Source organism: Amblyraja radiata, chromosome 5 (assembly GCF_010909765.2).
Source record: "Amblyraja radiata isolate CabotCenter1 chromosome 5, sAmbRad1.1.pri, whole genome shotgun sequence".
In the NCBI taxonomy this organism is placed as follows: domain Eukaryota; kingdom Metazoa; phylum Chordata; class Chondrichthyes; order Rajiformes; family Rajidae; genus Amblyraja; species Amblyraja radiata.
In genome coordinates, this window is record NC_045960.1 from 20,542,192 (window position 1) to 20,560,333 (window position 18,142).

The window sequence follows — 18,142 nt, forward strand, 5'->3', positions numbered from 1 at the left end:
ACGAGAAAATAAAGGAGAAAAAAGAGAAAAATTAGAAAACGAGAAAAATAAATAAACAAGAAAAAAAAGTTCAGTGTGTGTATATGCACACATAAATACACATACATGCGCATGCACACACACCTACAGAACAAACAAACAATATCAGTGCAAAGCCAAAACCAATGCCCCCGAGTCTAAGTAGTTCAGAGCTTATTTGGAGGTTGTCTGGACACGAGGGGCAATTTTACAACTTACCAATGATAATCAACCTACAAACCTGCACGTCTTTGGAGTGTGGGACGAAACCGGAGCATCTGGAAAAAACCCACGCGGTCACAGGGAAAATGTAAGAATTCCGTACAGACAGCACGCGTAGTCAGGATCGAACCCGGGTCTCTGGCGCGGTGAGGCAGCAACTCTACTGCTGTGCCCACGTGCAGCCCCTTCACTTATAGAGTCCCATTGCGTTTCATTTTAAATAGGTTAGCAATTGATTAACTGGCACCGTGATTAAAAACAGTTGCACAGCTACATTTAATATTGAATATAAATAATAATAATAATGGATGGGATTTATATAGCGCCTTTCTAGAATACTCAAGGCGCTTTACATCGCATTATTCATTCACTCCTCAGTCACACTCGGTGGTGGTGAGCTACTTCTGTAGCCACAGCTGCCCTGGGGCAGACTGACGGAAGCGTGGCTGCTAATCTGCGCCTACGGCCCCTCCGACCACCACCAATCACTCACACACATTCACACACAGGCAAAGGTGGGTGAAGTGTCTTGCCCAAGGACAGTATGCACTCCAAGCGGGATTCGAACCGGCTACCTTCCGGTCGCCAGCCGAACACTTAGCCCAGTGGGCCATCTGTCGCCCGAATAAATGTTATAAGATTGTGCAAAACATAATGAAGCCTGAATATTGTAGAATGTACTTTGGGTTCTTGAAGATTTGGTCTTTGCTGAATGACAGGGGCCAGTCACCAACTGATTTTCCAGCACTAGATATAAATTTGGTTCAACTTGGATCATCTATGTGGCAACTGCATTGGATCATCTATGTGGCAACTGCATGAATTAGCAACTATCAATTTAGTATACTTTAGCTAAGACAAACGGCATGGAAACAGGCCCTTTGGCCCACCGAGTCCGTGACTACAAGCGATCCCTGCACATTTTAATGCCCCTGTCCCACTTAGGAAACCTGAACGGAAACCTCTGGAGACTTTGCGCCCCACCCAAGGTTTCCGTGCGGTTCCCGGAGGTTGCAGGTGGTTGCCGGAGGTTGCAGGTAGTGGAAGCAGGTAGGGAGACTGACAAAAACCTCCGGGACCCTCCGGCTGATCATCCAAAATCAGTACCCCGTTCCTGCTTCCTCCCCATATCCCTTGATTCCATTAGCCCAAAGAGCTATATCTAACTCTTTCTAGAAAACATCCAATAAACTGGCCTCCATTGCTTTTTGTGACAGAGAATTCCACAGATTCACAATTCTCTGGGTGAAAATGTTTTTCCCCATCTCAGTCCTAAATGGCCTACGCCTTATTCTTAAACTATGACCCCTGGTTCTGGACTCCTCCAACATGGGGAACATTTTTCCTGCATCTAGCCGGAATTAACCTGGTGAACCTTGTCCCAGTCGATCCATTCTTTACCTGTTGTTTCCATCACCCCCCCCCCCCAACAGCAACACCCTTGACCTGAGTGGCTTCCATTTGCAGGATAGTGTTACCAAGCACACTTACCGCCTGGTGCTTTGCAATACAAGTGGATGTTTAGCCCAGAGGCCATTTCCCTGCAAGAATTCGAGTGGGTGGGCATATTGTACAAGTAAGAATCGCCAGAGAACCTCTGAGACAAGAAAAGGCTGGAGTAACTCAACAAGTCAGGCACCCCTGGAGAACATGGATATGTGGCCTTGGTGGGTGTTTGGAAGGAGCTGCCGGAGGAGGTAGTTGAGGTAGGGACTATTGCGACATTTAAGAAACATTTAGATGGGTACATGTATAAGACAGGTTTAGAGGGATAGGGGCCAAGCACATGCGGGTGGGACTAGAGTAGGTGGGATATGTTGCTCGGCATGGGCTTGTAGGGCCGAAGGGCCTGTTTCCACACTGTATGACTCCAAAACCCTAACATGGACGGGTGATGTTTTGGGTCGGGACCCTTTTTCGCTCTGGCTTACCCTCTGCCTTCGGTTGGAAGAACAATCCCGACCTGAAACATCACCTATCCATGTTCTCCAGGGACACTGTCTGACTCGCTGAGTTACTCCAGCCCTTTGTGGCTTTCCTTGAAAAAAAGAGCATCTGCAGTTCCTTGTTTATACACTCTGGTGACTGGAAGCTTGCTTCACCAGACAGCTGGACTAACTGTGATCGGACTCTATCTTGCACTAAACGTTATTCCCTTTATCATGTAACTGTAAACTGTGGACGGCTCGAGTGTAATTGTGTTGTATCTTCGCTGATGGGATAGCACGCAACAAAAGCTTTTCAGTGTACCTCTGTACACGTGACAATAAACTAAACTCAAACTGCCCGTACAAGAGGAGGAGGTGGGAGTACTTACGCTGGGTAGCGGTGGATGAAACCGAGTATGAACTCTGGTATGGGGGTATCTACAACATAGGATGGACTGAGGATTCTGCATGAGGTATGGACATTTGCCGGGGCTTATGGTAACGTGGGTATGCAGTGTCGACCAATGCAGGTAGTCAACAGGAGCAGACAGATGCTGGTCAGTTTACCCATGTTAATAAGTTCTAGGAACAGAATTAGCCCATCCAATTTAGTTTAGTTTAGTTTAGTTTTGTTTAGAGAAAGATCGCGGAAACAGGCCCTTCAGCCCACCGAGACCGGGCCGACCAGCGATCATCCCATACACTAGCATTATTCTACACACTAGGGACAATTTACAATCTTTACCGTAGCCAATTAACCTACAAACCTGCACGTTTTTAGAGTGTGGGAGGAAACCGGAGAACTGAGAGAAAACGCACGCGGTCACGGGGAGAACGTACAAACTGCGTACAGACAGCACCCATAGTCAGGATCGAACCCTGGTCTCTGGCGCTGTAATGCCCCTGTCCCACTTAGGAAACCTGAACGGAAACATCTGGAGACTTTGCGCCCCACCCAAGGTTTCCATGCGGTTCCCAGAGGTTGCAGGTGGTTGCCGGAGGTTGCAGGTAGTGGAAGCAGGTAGGGAGACTGACAAAAACCTCCGGGAACCTCCGGGAACCGCACGGAAACCTTGGGTGGGGCACAAAGTCTCCAGAGGATTCCGTTCAGTTTCCTAAGTGGGACAGGGGCACCATCCCTCCCGAAGGTGCTACATTAAGATTAGAAAATCCCTTTACATGGGTTTAGTTGCCCTTTGAAAGATAAAATAAAAGCAGCTAAAAAGAGAAAAAGATGGTAATTTGTCTTACAGTGTCCACAGGGCACCCAGTTCATGACAAACCACCAGATGTTGAACATGGTGGCGTGGTGATAGACATGCAGAATTGTGATCTGATGGTAGTTCTTTCGTAAAATGAAGAATAATGTGTCCATGAACTCTATGACTTTGGAGAAGTAGTACCACCATAGGATACGGATAATCTGTGGAAAAAGAGGGGAGAACGCTCAAATGTTGATCACCATAAACACCATCTCCTCCTTTATAGCACACACGAGTTCGATAAGCACACGGCTCCATCAGCTGTCTGAGCGCAGAACATTTGCCGAGGAAGACTGCAAAACATCAGGGGACACATAGCTAATCTTGCCGCCACCTGGTAAAGGCCACGCTGCTAGTCCATTGCAAACACAAAATATATACTGCCACTCCGCCAAACTACTTGGCTCATTTTAACAGTCATTGACATCGTGAGTTGAGATCAACCATAAAATCTCTGGCCTGAATGACAAAACAAACCCCCAAAAAATGCATCATCAAAATAAGAAAAAAAGAATCAAAATGAAACAGAAAGCATAATCAAGGACGAGTCTCACCCCGGTCACTCCCTCTTCTCCTCTCCCATTGGGCAAAAGGTACAGAAGTATGAAAACGCACAACTCCAGATTCAGGGACAGTTTCTTCCCAGCTGTTATATGGCAACTGAACCATCCTGCGTCACCAACTCGAGAGTGGTCCTGACCTCCCATCTACCTCATTGGAGTCCCTCAGGCTATTTTTAATCAGACTTTACCGAAGTTTATCTTGCACTAAACATTATTCCCTTTATCCTGTATCTGCACACGGTGGGTGGCTTGATTGTAATCATAGATAGTCTTTTCGCTGACTGGATAGCACACAATAAAAAAAGCTTTTCACTGTACCTCAGTCCACGTGATTATAATAATAAACAATAATAAATTAAACTAAGGAAAAATGGATTTCTAACCATTCCAATTCAGACCTTTCATATTCTTATGCAAATCTACCCAGTGGATTTACGGGCTGCACGGTGGCTCAACAATAGAGTTGCTGCCTCACAGCTCCAGAGGCCCAGGTTCAATCCTGACTATGGGTGCTGTCTGTATGGAGTTTGTACGTTCTCCCTGTGACCTGCCTGGGTTTTCTCCGGGTGCTCCAGTAAATTGGCTTCGGTAAAATTGAAAATTGGCCCTATTGTGTAGGATAGTGGCAGTATATAGGGTAATCGCTCGTCAGCGAGCACTCGGTGGGCCGAAGGGCCTGTTTCCACGCTGTATCTCTAAACTAAACTAAACTAAAGCATGCTAAATCTTGCCAGGATTGTCCCGTTAACAGCACGTGTCTAATGTAACAGCAAAGCCAAGATTAATTTTTGTGGCACTTAATGGGCGGCTGTGGAGTTGCTGCCTTACAGCAATTGCAGCACCGGAGACCCGGGTTCGATTCCCACTATGGGTGCTGTCTGTACGGAGTTTGTAGTCCCTGTGACCGCATGGGTTTTCTCCAAGATCTTCGGGTTTTCTCCAAGATTTTCTCCAAGATCTCCCACACTCCAAAGACGTGTAGGTATATAGGTAAATTGGCTTGGTGTATGTAAATTGTCCCTAGTGTGTGTAGGATAGTGTTAATGAGCGGGGATCGCTGGTCGGTGCAGACTCGGTGGGCCGAAGGGCCTGTTTCCGCGCTATATGTCTAAACTAACACTAAAATAATGTCAAACTAAAGATTTAATTTAATCACTGAAATACTGACAGTATTTCCGATGGTAATATTATAAATGATATTCTGAATCAAAAGAGATCACCATTAAATATGCTTAATTTTCTTAATGGACAGTTTTAATAACATCAAGCTGTTGAATTTAATAGGTTAAAAAGTAAATCAAAGAAATGTAACTAATACAGAATATAAGTTCCACCAAGCCCTTCCTTGATTTTGACTTCCAAATATCTTTTAAACAGATCAAGTCCTGGACCAGAGTTAGCATATCATGAGGCCTTCTGGTGCCAGATGCACAAAATTCTATGTAATAACATCTAGTTTAGAGATACAGTGTGCAAACAGGCTCTTCAGCCCACCAACCCCACACGGACCAAAGATCACCCATACATCAGTTTCATCCTACACACTAGAGTCATAGAGTGATACAGTGTGGAAACGGGCCCTTCGGCTCCACTTGCCCACACTGGCCAACAATGTCTCAGCTACACGAGTCCCACTTGCCTGCACTTGGTCCATATCCCTCCAAACCTGTCCTATCCATGTACCTGTCTAACTGTTTCTTAAACGATGGGATAGTCCCAGCCTCAACTACCTCTTTTGGCAGCTTGTTCCATGCACCCACCACCCTTTGTGTGAAAAAGTCACCCCTCAGATTCCTATTAAATCTTTTCCCCTTCACCTTGAACCTATGTCCTCTGGTCCTCGATTTCCTTACTCTGGGACAAGAGACTCCGTGCATCTACTTAATCTATTCCTCTCATGATTTTGTACAGCTCTATAAGATCATCCCTTATCCTCCTGCGCTCCATGGAATAGAGACCCAGCCTACTCAACCTCTCCCTATAGCTCACACTCTAGTCCTGGCAACATCCTCGTAAATCTTTTCTGAACCCTTTCAAGCTTGACAATATCTTTCCTATAACATGGTGCCCAGAACTGAACACAATATGCTAAATGCGGTCTCACCAACGTCTTGTACAACTGCAACATTTCCACCGGGTGGCGCCAGCAATGGCCGCCTCGCCAACAGTCTGCCTGTCCCTGCTTTCTTTGTTGTTTTATAGTATGTGTTAAATGTATATTTTAGTGTTCTTTAGCTTGTTTTATGTGGGGGGTGGGGGGGGAGGGTTGGGGGAAACTTTTTTTAAAATCTCTTACCTCGACGGAGATGTGATTTTTTTCAGTAACGTATCTCTGTCTGCACGGTGGCCTAACATCGTGGAGCTGGCGGCCTCTTGCTGGGGATTGACTTTGTCCCTTTACTAGAGTCCAACACAAAACATCCCCACACAGCAGAATCAAAGTTTCCCACTGTGAGGGAAGGCACCAAAGTCAGTCATCTTCCTCTAATGTTCCTGATGTTCACCCGTGGACAGGGCCTCCGGAGCCCTCCTCAGGCCCGCTCGCCGGGATGTTGGAACTCCGACATCGGAACGGGAGGCCAACCTCAGCGGCTTGGACCTCCAAAACGGCCGCCGCCTCCCACCGGAGTCCACGTCTCCTGACGTCCCCAGGCCGCGCCGGGCGGAGATTCACGTTGACGGCCCTCGGCAAAGGGCCCCAGAGACTCCGCGATGTCGGTCAGCGCCGCCCGCGCTGGGAGCTCCACGAACCACAGCCCCGCGATGTCGACGTGCAGGCCCAACGCTCCGGAACTTCAAACGGCGATCCAGGTAAGTATCACCCACTTCGCGATGAATCCAGCGCAGCGCCGCCGCTGGTCCGGTCCCCGGTCTCCGGTAGGAAAGGCCGCTCCGATCCAGTGGTAGGCCGCGAGGAGGGGGGGGTGAGGTCGCCACTCGGAGATATAGTCAGGAAGCGACTGGGAAGCGGTTTCCCCCTTACCCTACCCACCTCCCCCACATAGAAAAACTAAAGTATCCCCAAAACAAACTGGTTAGACAAACTAAAATTAAAAAAGATGGAAAAAAATCGTACAGACTGTAGGCAGAGGCGCCTTCAATTCGGCGCCCCTAGCGAATTAGGCCATTTGACCCATCAAGTCTACTCCACCATTCAATCATGGCTGATCTATCTTTCCCTCTCAACCTCATTCTCCTGCCTTCTCCCATAACCCCTGACACCCATACTAATCAGGAATCTGTCAATTTCCGCCATTAAAAAACCCATTGGTGGCTTCCACAGCCTTCTATGGCAATGAATTCCACAGATTCACCACCCTAACGAAAGAAATTGCTACTCATCTCCTTTCTGAAGTTACACCCTTTTATTCCGAGGCTGTGCCCTCTGGTCCTAGACACACCCATTACTGGAAACATCCTCTCCACATCCATTCTATCCAGGCCTTTCACTATTCGGTGAGTTTCAATGAGGGTCCCCTCATTCTTCTAAACTCCAGGGCCCAGTGCCGTGAAAAGGTCATCATATATTAACCTAATCATTCCTGGGGTCATTCTCGTAAACCTCCAAGAAGCCAATTAACCTACAAACCTTCACTTCTTTGGAGTGTGTGAGGAAACAGGAGCACCTGGAGAAAACCCACTCGGTCAAAGGGTGAACGTACAAACTCCGCACAACCAGCACCCGTAGTCAGGATCGAACCCGGGACACTGGCGCTGTAAGGCTGCAACTACCACTGTGTCACTGTGCCACACAGGTTTGCCTAGTTATTTTACTGTACAACAGTAGGAGAATAAATAGAAATACAAATACACTTGGCTTCTTCCTTACAAACAATATTCAGAGAAGTTGTTTAAAATCATAAAGAGTAATTAAAAAGAAATGGCAGCCATCTTTGTATCAGCTTGTGGATCTACTGAGGTCACCGTTCCTGAGATCAATTCCACTCACACAGAGCACAGGGGTAAGTTTACCTTGAGGTCAGCATCGCCACCGTTATGGGTATCCTGACAGAAGATACTGTATCCACCGTCCCAAACACCTCGCACCAGCTGAGGGAACAAACAGACAGAGTTTGTGGTCACTGAAAGTTTAGCTCAAAGAATAACAAAGCTTTTCTTTCGTTTTTACAGATGCAGGATCTTCGGCCCAGCGAGTCCACTCTCGATCACCTGTTCACTCTCGTTCTATGTTATCCCACTTTCACATCCACTCCCTACACACTGGGGACAATTTACAGAGGGCCGATTAATCTTACAAACTTGCATGTCTTTGGGATGTGGGAGGAAACCAGAGCACTCGGAGGAGACCCACACAGGGAGAACGTGCAAACTCTGTACAGACACCACCCGTAGACAGGATCAAACCCGGATCTCTGCCGCTGTGAGGCGGAAAGTCTGCCGCTGTGCCACCACAGTGTCACCCTCTAAATAAAAGCTGGAGATGCTGGAAACACTTGTCAGTGCCTCAGGCAGCCTCTGTGGAAAGAGAAGTGGAAGGTCAAAGACCTTTGCCTTTTTAAATAATATTTAAGGGCCTGTTCCACTTTCCCGAGTAACTCACAAATTCTCCCGAGTTTTCCCCTTGATTCAAACTCGGAGAATGTCCGTAACGAGTCCGCAGGAGGCCGCAGGAGTCTGTAGATATATCCTAGCGGCTCGTTATGCCAGCTGTAGGTACTCGGGGCATCAGGTAAGTCGGGACGTTTTTTCCAACATGTCAAAAAAGTCCACGAGTAAAAAGATAGTCTGGAGGAGGAGTTCGTAGATCAGAAAAATCTTGATTTTTTTTTTAAAGGTCCTTTCAACTCGGCAGAGGACTCGGGAAAGTGGGACAGGCCCTTAACTCTACTTCTCTTTCCCGATATGTGGCCTGAACAGCAGTTGGATGATCAGCCATGATCATATTGAATGGCGGTGCAGGCTAGAAGGGCCGAATGGCCTACTCCTGCACCTATTTTCTATGTTTCTATGTTTCTGTTTTTACTTCAGATTTTCAGCAGCAGCGTTTCTTTAAGTTTAGTCACTTATATTGCTGTTTGTAAAATGACTAAATATGCAGTTACATTCAATGCTCTTCAAAGTGACTCATTGCATAAGCCTCAAGACACTATCCTGAGACATGACACGCAATGTATAAACACAAGGGGGTTTTATACACTTGGGACATGCTTGCTTGAACCAACCTTCCAGGGTGGCACGGTGGTGCAGTAATACAGTTGCTGCCTTACAGCGCCAGAGACCAGGGTTCAATCCTGACTACAGGTGCCGCCTGAGCTGAGCTGGTAAGTTCTCCCCGTGGCCGCGTGGATTTTCTCCGGGTGCTCCTGTTTCTTCCCACACTCCAAAGACAATGTAGGCTAATTGACTTGGTAAAATTGTAAATGATCCCTAGTGTGTGTAGGATGGTGCTAGTGTTAGAGATTGATCACTTTTTGGTGCGGACTCGGTGGGCCAAAGGGTCTGTTTCCCTGCCGTATCTCTAAACTAAAGGGCTGCACAGTGGCGCAGCGGTAGAGTTGCTGCCTTACAGTGCTTCGATCCTCACTACGGGTGCTGTCTGTACGGAGTTTGTACATTCTCCCCGTAACCTGCGTGGGTTTTCTCCGAGATCTTTAGTTTCCTCCCACACTCCAAATACGTGCAGGTTTGTAGGTTAATTGGCTTGGTAAATGTAAAATTGTCCCTAGTGTGTGTAGGATAGCGTTAATGTGCGCGATTTGTGGTCGCGTGGACCTGGTGTTTCTGCGCTGTATCTCTAAACTAAACTAAGAAAATGTCTCTTAGTATTCCTCTCTAGACTAAGTTTCAATCATCTGTTTAGAAGCCACATTATGACCAGGTATTAATATTAAATAGGCTACACACTCTCTCTCCCCTTACTTCCCCACAGCGCCGGAGACCCCCGCCCGATCCCGATCTCGGGTGCTGTCTGTGTGGAGTTCGAACGTTCTCCCTGTGACTGCGAGAGTTTTCTCCGGGTGCTCCGGTTTCCTCTCACATCCCAAAGATGCTCGGGCTAGTAGGTTAATTGGCCCTCTGTAAATTTCCCGTAGCGTGTATGGAGTGTATTTGTGAACGAGCGATCAATGGTCAGCGTGGTCGCAGTGGGCCGAAGCTTTAACTGCACTAAATCATGACAACAAACTTCTCGGCGATACATTCAGTGGGGAAAGAAAAGACTCAATTATTAACAATGACCAAAACGTTCAAACTTCTCACCTCACAGAACATGTATAAAGACAGGAGAGTTAATCCAATGTTATAGACCACGAGGATTCCCCTGGAGGTTAAGGGCGGCTTATTCTGCATGTACTTGGGTCCAACCCAAACCACAAAGAGGTACAGGAGGCTGAGTAGAAATGTAGGGGGGTAGGTATCGAGCAGGAAAAAACCCTCAACTCTGGGATCTGCAACGAGAAAAACAAAGGTGACAACAGCACTTAAAGCAGAGTCTACTGTAAATTCACTAGACAAAAAACAATAGACAATAGACAATAGGTGCAGGAGTAGGCCATTTGGCCCTTTGAGCCAGCACCGCCATTCAATATGATCATGGCTGATCATCCCCAATCAGTACCCCGTTCCTGCTTTCTCCCCATATCCCCTGACTCCACTATTTTTAAGAGCCCTATCTAGCTCGCTCTTTCAAGAGAATCTGCTCCACCACCCTCTGAGACAGAGAATTCCACAGACTCACCACTCTCTGTGAGAAAAAGTGTTTCCTCGTCTCCATTCTAAATGGCTTACTCCTTATTCTTAAACTGTGGCCCCTGGTTCTGAACATGTGTCCTGCCTCTAGTGTGTCCAAGGCCTTAACAATCTTATATGTTTCAATGAGATCCCATCTCATCCTTCTAAACTCCAGAGTGTACAAGCCCAGCCGCTCCATTCTCTCAGCATATGACAGTCCCGCCATCCCGGGAATTAACCTTGTAAACCTACGCTGCACTCCCTCAATAGCAAGAATGTCCTTCCTCAAATTAGGGAACCAAAACTGCACACAATACTCCAGGTGTGGTCTCACTAGGCTTCTGTACAACTGCAGAAGGACCTCTTTGCTACTACAGGTATATTCGATTCCTCTTGTTATAAAGGCCAACATGCCATTCGCTTTCTTCACTGCCTGATGTACCTGCATGTTTACTTTCATAGACTGATGTACAAGGACCCCCAGATCCCGTTGTACTTCCCCTTTCCTGAGAAGATTACGAAGAATCGGTTTGTCAAGGAGGACTCTCTCTAACTTCTACAGGTGCACAGTAGAGAGCATGCTGACCGGTTGCATCGTGGCTCGGTTCGACAACTTGAGTGCCCTGGAGAGGAAGAGACTACAAAAAGTAGTAAACACTGCCCAGTCCATCATCGGCTCTGACCTTCCTTCCATACAATACAATACAACACAATACAATTTATTTGTTGTCATTTGAACCTCATTGAGGTTCAAACGAAATTTGGTTTCTGCAGTCATACACACAAGAAAAAGAACCAAGACACAACACAATTTACACAGACATCCATCACAGTGAATCTCCTCCTCACTGTGATGGAAGGCAAAGTCTTATCTCTCCCCTGCACTCCCCATTCTCCTCCCGATGTCAGAGTCAAAGCCCCCGGCGGGCGATGGTAAGTGTCCCGCGGCCATTAAAGCCGCGCCGGGTGATGTAAGGCCACGCTCCGGGTCTTGGTGTTGGAGCCCCCGACATGCGCTAACAAGTCCCGCAGCCATTCAAAGCCGCGCCGGGCGATGATGTAAGGCCCCGCTCCAGGTCATCCTCAACCGCGCAACTCAGGCGGGAGAAGTCGCCGTTGCGGAAGCCTCGAAAAGCGGTCTCCCAGCAGGGACCCGCGGGCTCCCGGTGTCACCGTCCACCAGACCTGCGGTAAGCCTCCGAATCTCCTGGGTCGGGCCGCAGCAGCGCGCCACCACAGCTCCACCCGCTCTGAACTCGGCCAGCTCCGCGATGGTGGGTAAGTCCACAGCTCCGCGACTGGAGCCCCAGGTCGTTCCGGTTGGAGGCCGCACCACGGTGCTAAGCCCCAGCGACAACGGAGACCCGACAGAGAAAAGGTCGGGTTCTCCTTACAGGGAAAAGATTTTAAAAGTTTCCCCCCCACACCCCCCGCCACCCACACACATACCCAGTTAAAAAATAAATAAAAACTACATTCAAACGAGACAAAAAATAATAAAAAGACAGACGGACTGCAGAGGCCGCTGCGACGTGAGTCGTGCCGCCCACCCATCGAGAGGATTTATCAAAGTCCCTGCCTCAAAAAGGCTGGCAGTATCATCAAAGACCCACACCATCCTGGCCACACACTCATCTCCCTGCTACCTTCAGGTAGAAGGTACAGGAGCCTGAAGACTGCAACGACCAGGTTCAGGAATAGCTACTTCCCCACAGCCATCAGGCTATTAAACCTGGCTCGGACAAAACTCTGATCATTAATAACCCATTATCTGTCCTTTTGCACTTTATCAGTTTATTTATTCATGTGTTTTGTAGTCAATGCCTATTATGTTCTGTGTGCTGAAGCAAAGCAAGAGTTTCAGTGTCCTATCAGGGACACATGACAATAAACTTGAACTTGAACTTTTCCCAACTTGACGCCATTTAGATAATAATCTGCCTTCCTGTTTTTGCTACCAACGTGGATAACCTTACATTTATCCGCATTAAACTTAATCTGCCACGCATCTGCCCACTCCCCCAACCTGTCCAAGTCACCCAGCATTCTCATAGCATCCTCCTCTCACAGTTCACACTGCCACCCAGCTTTGTATCATCTGCAAATTTGCTAATGTTACTTTGAATCCCTTCATCCAAATCATTGATGTATATTGTAAATAGCTGCGGTCCCAGCACCGAGCCTTGCGGTACCCCACTAGTCACTGCCTGCCATTCTGAAAGGGACCCGTTAATCCCTGCTCTTTGTACTATTCTATAAATTCACTTTGAGAGTATTTGGTTTGATGTAGCACCTTGCACTGAAAAAGCTACTTCAAGCCGTCTGGAATTGAATGATGTTTGCTGCATTTATTTCAAAATCTACAAAAACACAATGAATACAACAGGCGCATTCTAGGCATAGAGCTCGAACTATTAGTTGATTCTGAAACATTTTGCAGGATGCATCTGGACATATGTAAATAAGTTGCAATGCATTCAAGGATTGTGAGACCATGCAGAAAATATACAAATCAAGTTAATATAGAGTTCAAAATAAACGCTGATTGCATCAGAATACGGTACATGGTGAACAAAAGCATCTTGAATTAAATAACATTTCTGAAATTGCTTTTTGCATTATGTTCTTGATGGACTTAAAAATTGTCATTATCTAAGCTACACACTGAATAAGCTTTAATTCTCCGGCATTACGTAAACAGCCATGGTTGAATGCACTTCAAAGCACAGCTAGGCAACAGGTTGTTCACGGACTGCACTCGAGAGGGAGAGAGAGAGGGAGAGAGAGAGAGAGAGAGCGAGAGAGCGAGAGCGAGAGAGAGAGAGAGAGAGAGAGAGAGAGAGAGAGAGAGAGAGAGAGAGTAGAGAGAGAGTAGGAAGAGAGAGGGAGAGGGTGAAGTAGAGGGAGAGGAGAGAGAGAGAGAAAGAAAAAGAAAAGAGAGTGGAGAAAGAAACAGAAAGAGGGGAGGGAGAGAGTGTGGGGGTAGAGAGAGACAGGAAGGAAGAGAGAGGGATAAATAAATTATTTGCAAGACTAACTGTCTCTTTTCAGCTTATCATCCACCACTTTGCATCCTTATTCGTGGGCAAGTTGACTACAGCCCATATGTTTAGTTTAGTTTAGAGCTGTAGCGCGGAAACAGGCCCTTCGGCCCACCAGGTCCACGCCCACCATCAATCACCTGTTCACACTAGTTCTATGTGATCCCACTTTCACATCCACTCCTTACACTCGCTAGTGACAATTTACAGAGGGCCAATTATCCTGCAAACCCGAACAACTTTGGGATGTGGGAGGAAACTGGACACCCAGAGGAAACCCACGCAGTCACAGGAAGAACGTGCAAACTCCACACAGACAATTTCTGTTCTCCTACCTTTTCCCTTTATTTAATTTTATTAAACCATAATGTTCAATTACAACAACAACAACAACAGCAACAACAACAACAACAACAACAACAACAACAACAACAGGAGCAGCACAGTGGTGCAGCGGTAGAGTTGCTGCCTTACAGTGTTTGCAGCACCAGAGACCCAGGTTCGATCCTGACTATGGGTGCTGTCTGTAGGGAGTTTGTACGTTCTCCCCGTAACCGCGTGGGTTTTCCCCGAGATCATTGATTTCCTCCCACATTCCAAACACGTACAGGTTGTAGGTTAATTGGCTCGGTATAAGTGTAAGACCACTAGGTCCTGTTAACCAACTGGCCACAAAGGCCCGTTGCAGGCGTCACCTCCATTCTGGTCGTCTCGTGAACAGTTGTCCTCTCCTCGCACGGCCCTCTTCAGCCCTTGTTACCCGCCTGGGGGGTGCCTCCCGCAGCCGATCGAGGGCGCGGAGGGTAAGGAACCACCAGTTCCTTTTATCGACCCTCTGCCCAGCGTCCACCACCGCCTCCTCCGTGGCTTCCCTCACCCGGGCGGGTTCCCGGTTCCACGGCAAGCGAGCCAAGCCTGCCATCACATTACAGACGCGGCTCGCGATGCTACACGCTAACTTCAGACTACTCTCACACACCTCCAGATTCAGGGACAGTTTCCTCCCAGCTGTTATCAGACAACTGAACCATCCCATCAACACCAAAGAGGGGTCCTGAGCAACTATCTATCTCATCAGAGACCCTGGGACTATCTTCAATCAGACTTTATCTTGCACTTAACGTTATTCCCTCAATCGTGTATCTTTACACTGCGAAAGGCTCGATTGTAATTATGCAGTGTCTTTGACTGGTTACCACACTGGAGAGCACACACCAAAATCTTTTTACTGTACCTCGGTACACGTCACAATAAACTAATCTTGAAAACTATTACTATCTAAATGGTGTCAAGCTGGGAAAAGGGGAGGTACAACGGCATCTGGAAGTCCTTGTTCATCAGTCAATGAAAGTAAGTATGCAGGTACAGCAGGCAATGAAGAAAGCAAATGGCATGTTGGCCTTCATAACAAGAGGAGTTGAGTATAGGAGCAAAGAGGTCCTTCTGCAGTTGTACAGGGCCCTAGTGAGACCACACCTGGAGTATTGTGTGCAGTTTTGGTCTCCAAATTTGCGGAAGGACATTCGTGCTATTGAGGGAGTGCAGCGTAAATTTACAAGGTTAATTCCCGGGATGGCGGGACTGTCACATGCTGAGAAAATGGAGCGGCTGGGCTAGTATACTCTGGAGTTTAGAAGGATGAGAGGGGATCTTATTGAAACATATAAGATTATTAAAGGTTTGGACACGCTAGAGGAAGGAAACATATTCCTGATGTTGTGGGAGTCCAGAACCAGGGATCACAGTTTAAGAATAAGGGGTAAGCCATTTAGAACGGAGATGAAGAAACACTTTTTCACACAGAGAGTTGTGAATCTGTGGAATTCTCTGCCTCAGAGGGCGGTGGAGGCCGGTTCTCTGGATACTTTCAAGAGAGAGCTAGATAGGGCTCTTAAAAATAGCGGAGTCAGGGGATATGGGGAGAGGGCAGGAACGGGGTACTGATTGTGGATGATCAGCCATGATCACATTGAATGGTGGTGCTGGCTCGAAGGGTCGAATGGCCTATTCCTGCACCTATTGTCTATAAGTTAGTAGGTTCGAGCAGAATTAGGCCATTCAGCACGTCACGTCTACTCTGCCATTCAATCATGGCTGTTCAATCTTTCCCTCTCAACTTCATTCTCCTGCCTTTTCCCTGACACCTGTAATAATCAAGTACCTGTCAATCTCTGCTCTAAAAATATCCATTATCTTGGCCTCCACAGCTGTCTGTGGCAATGGATTCCACAGATTCACTTCCCTCTGACTAAACAAATTCTTCCTCATCTCCTTTCTAAAGGTACTTCTCTTTTTTTAGGCTGTGGCCCCTGGTCCTAGACTCCACATTCACTCTATCCAGGCCTTTCAATATTCGGTAAGTTTCAATGAGGTCTCCCCCTCATCCTTCTAAGCTCCAGCGAGTACAGGCCCAGTGCCGTCAAACACTCATCGTATGTTAACCCAATCACTCCTGGTATAATTCTTGTCAACCTCCTCTGGACCCTCTCCAGAGCCAGCACATCCTTCCTCAGATATGCTGCCCAAAACTGTTCACAGTACTCCTAATGCGGTCTGACCCGTGCCTGACAGAACCTCAGCATTACATCCCTGTTTTTATATTCTAGTCCTCTCAAAATAAATGCTGGCATTGCATTTGCCTTCTTTACTACTGATTTGACTTTTGTGAATCCTGCAATAGCATTCTCAAGTCCCTTCCCTAAACTAATCTAAATTTGCTAGCGGCATTGGAGTTAGCGTTAAATGCTTGCATTTTGAATGCTCCACCTGTACATGACCTGCTGCCATGCACGCTCAATGGTACGGGTGAAATCACCATGGCGACGGTGTTATCTTATCATACGAATGAGTGGAGGTTGAATTTAGGAAGTCTATTTATTTGTTCTTCAAGCTTTCTGTGTGCTGACGTCTGCAAACACAGCCCTTGCAAAGGGCAATCGACATTACAGTTTACACTTTACAGTTTAGTATATTGTCACGTGTACCGAGGTACAGTGAAAAGCTTGTGTTGCGTGCTAACCAGTCAGTGGAAAGACAAGACATGATTACAACCGGGCCATTTACAGTGTGCAGATACCTGATAAGGGAATAACATTTAGTGCAAGGTAAAGCCAGGCATCTGCCAAAGAGCAGAAACAGTGATACGGGTCCACCGCCGATTTTCCGGCGCCCTTGGTTCCAGAGCCTTTCTTGATTGTCCGTTTTGCCAGACCAACAGAGGTCACGGTCTCCGAGAGGAGTCCAACGGTACAGGAAGGGTCCACCTGGGCTGCCGAGGAGCCGAGATACTGGCCCGCAATGTCGGCCATGGAAGTTAGCTATTGCAATGGATCTGTCGGAGTTCCAGAGCCCCGGCCACAGGGGGCAAATTCGACCTGCCGATCGGCCACGGCAGTCCTGATGAGGTCGGGATTGGCTGCCTCACCCGGCCTAGGTGCCACATTTTCAGCGGGGGGGGGAGGTTTCAAGTGCGCTCTAGTAATTAGAGGAGGTGCCGGACCACCAGATGCTGGAAAACCGGTGGTGAAGCAGTAGATGGTAAACCACCCCCTCAAAGCACCACGGCTCTTTCCCACGCAGGGGACCTGTTCAAAGGGGCTTGCAGGTGTTTACAGCGACCAGGGAATTTATCCTCCTGAAGATTACTAGGACTGCTAAGACTATAGAGTGGACAATGGATAATTACTCAAGTTGTGGATGGATGGAGTCATAGAGTCATACAGTGTGGAAACAGGCCCTTTGGCCCAACATGCCCACACCGACCAACATGCTCCATCTACACTAGTCCCAGCTGCCTGCACTTGGACCATATCTCTCTCAACCTGTCCTATCCATGTGCCTGTCTAAATGTTTATTAAACCTTGCAGTAGTCCCTACCTCAACGGCCTCCTCCACCAGCTCATTCCATTAATTTTTTTCCCCCATAATCTTAAACTTATGTCCTCTGGTTCAGGATTCCCTACTCTGGGCCAGAGACTCTGTGCATTTACCCCATCTATTCCTCTCATGATTTTATAGACCACTATAAGATCACCCCTCATCCTCCTGTACTCCAAGGAATAAAGTCCCAGCCTGCTCAATCTCTCCCTACAACTTACGCCCACGAGTCCTGGCAACATCCTCAACTAAACTCAGCACTTGCCTTTGTCCTTACTGTTGTCCATTATCCAGGCAACAGTTCCAGAGGGATGCTGAGATCTACTGGGTCTTTGAGATAGAGATGGATAAGATCAGGTTATTGAGGGCTGTGGTCAACTAGAGGAGTTGAGGTCTGGGGCAGATCAGCCATGATCATAAAAAATGATGGGATAGGTTTGAGGGGCTGAGTGGCCCATTCCTTCTCCTATTATCTTGTGTTTTTATGTGAACATGTTGTTTTCCAAGTAGGAGGAAACCAGAACACCCAGAGGAAACATACA

At 47.4% G+C, this 18,142-nt stretch overlaps 1 protein-coding gene and 1 long non-coding RNA gene across 4 annotated transcripts in view; one reads left to right on the top strand and one right to left on the bottom strand.

Annotated features, from left to right (window-relative positions):
- Nucleotides 1-18,142, bottom strand: part of elovl5 (ELOVL fatty acid elongase 5) — a 95,076-nt gene that overhangs the window by 7,717 nt on the left and 69,217 nt on the right. For all 3 annotated transcript variants that reach the window (XM_033020691.1, XM_033020692.1, XM_033020693.1), the window contains 3 exons: nt 10,213-10,400; nt 7,966-8,043; nt 3,420-3,591 (listed from right to left, as the gene is read on the bottom strand). In XM_033020691.1, coding sequence (XP_032876582.1) covers nt 3,420-3,591; nt 7,966-8,043; nt 10,213-10,400 — 438 coding nt within the window. The remainder of the gene's footprint in view (nt 1-3,419; nt 3,592-7,965; nt 8,044-10,212; nt 10,401-18,142) is intronic.
- LOC116973050 lies at nt 69-17,016 on the top strand. Its single transcript, XR_004411986.1, has 3 exons — nt 69-79; nt 12,542-12,546; nt 16,863-17,016. It is a non-coding gene; the product is annotated as an uncharacterized LOC116973050 (long non-coding RNA).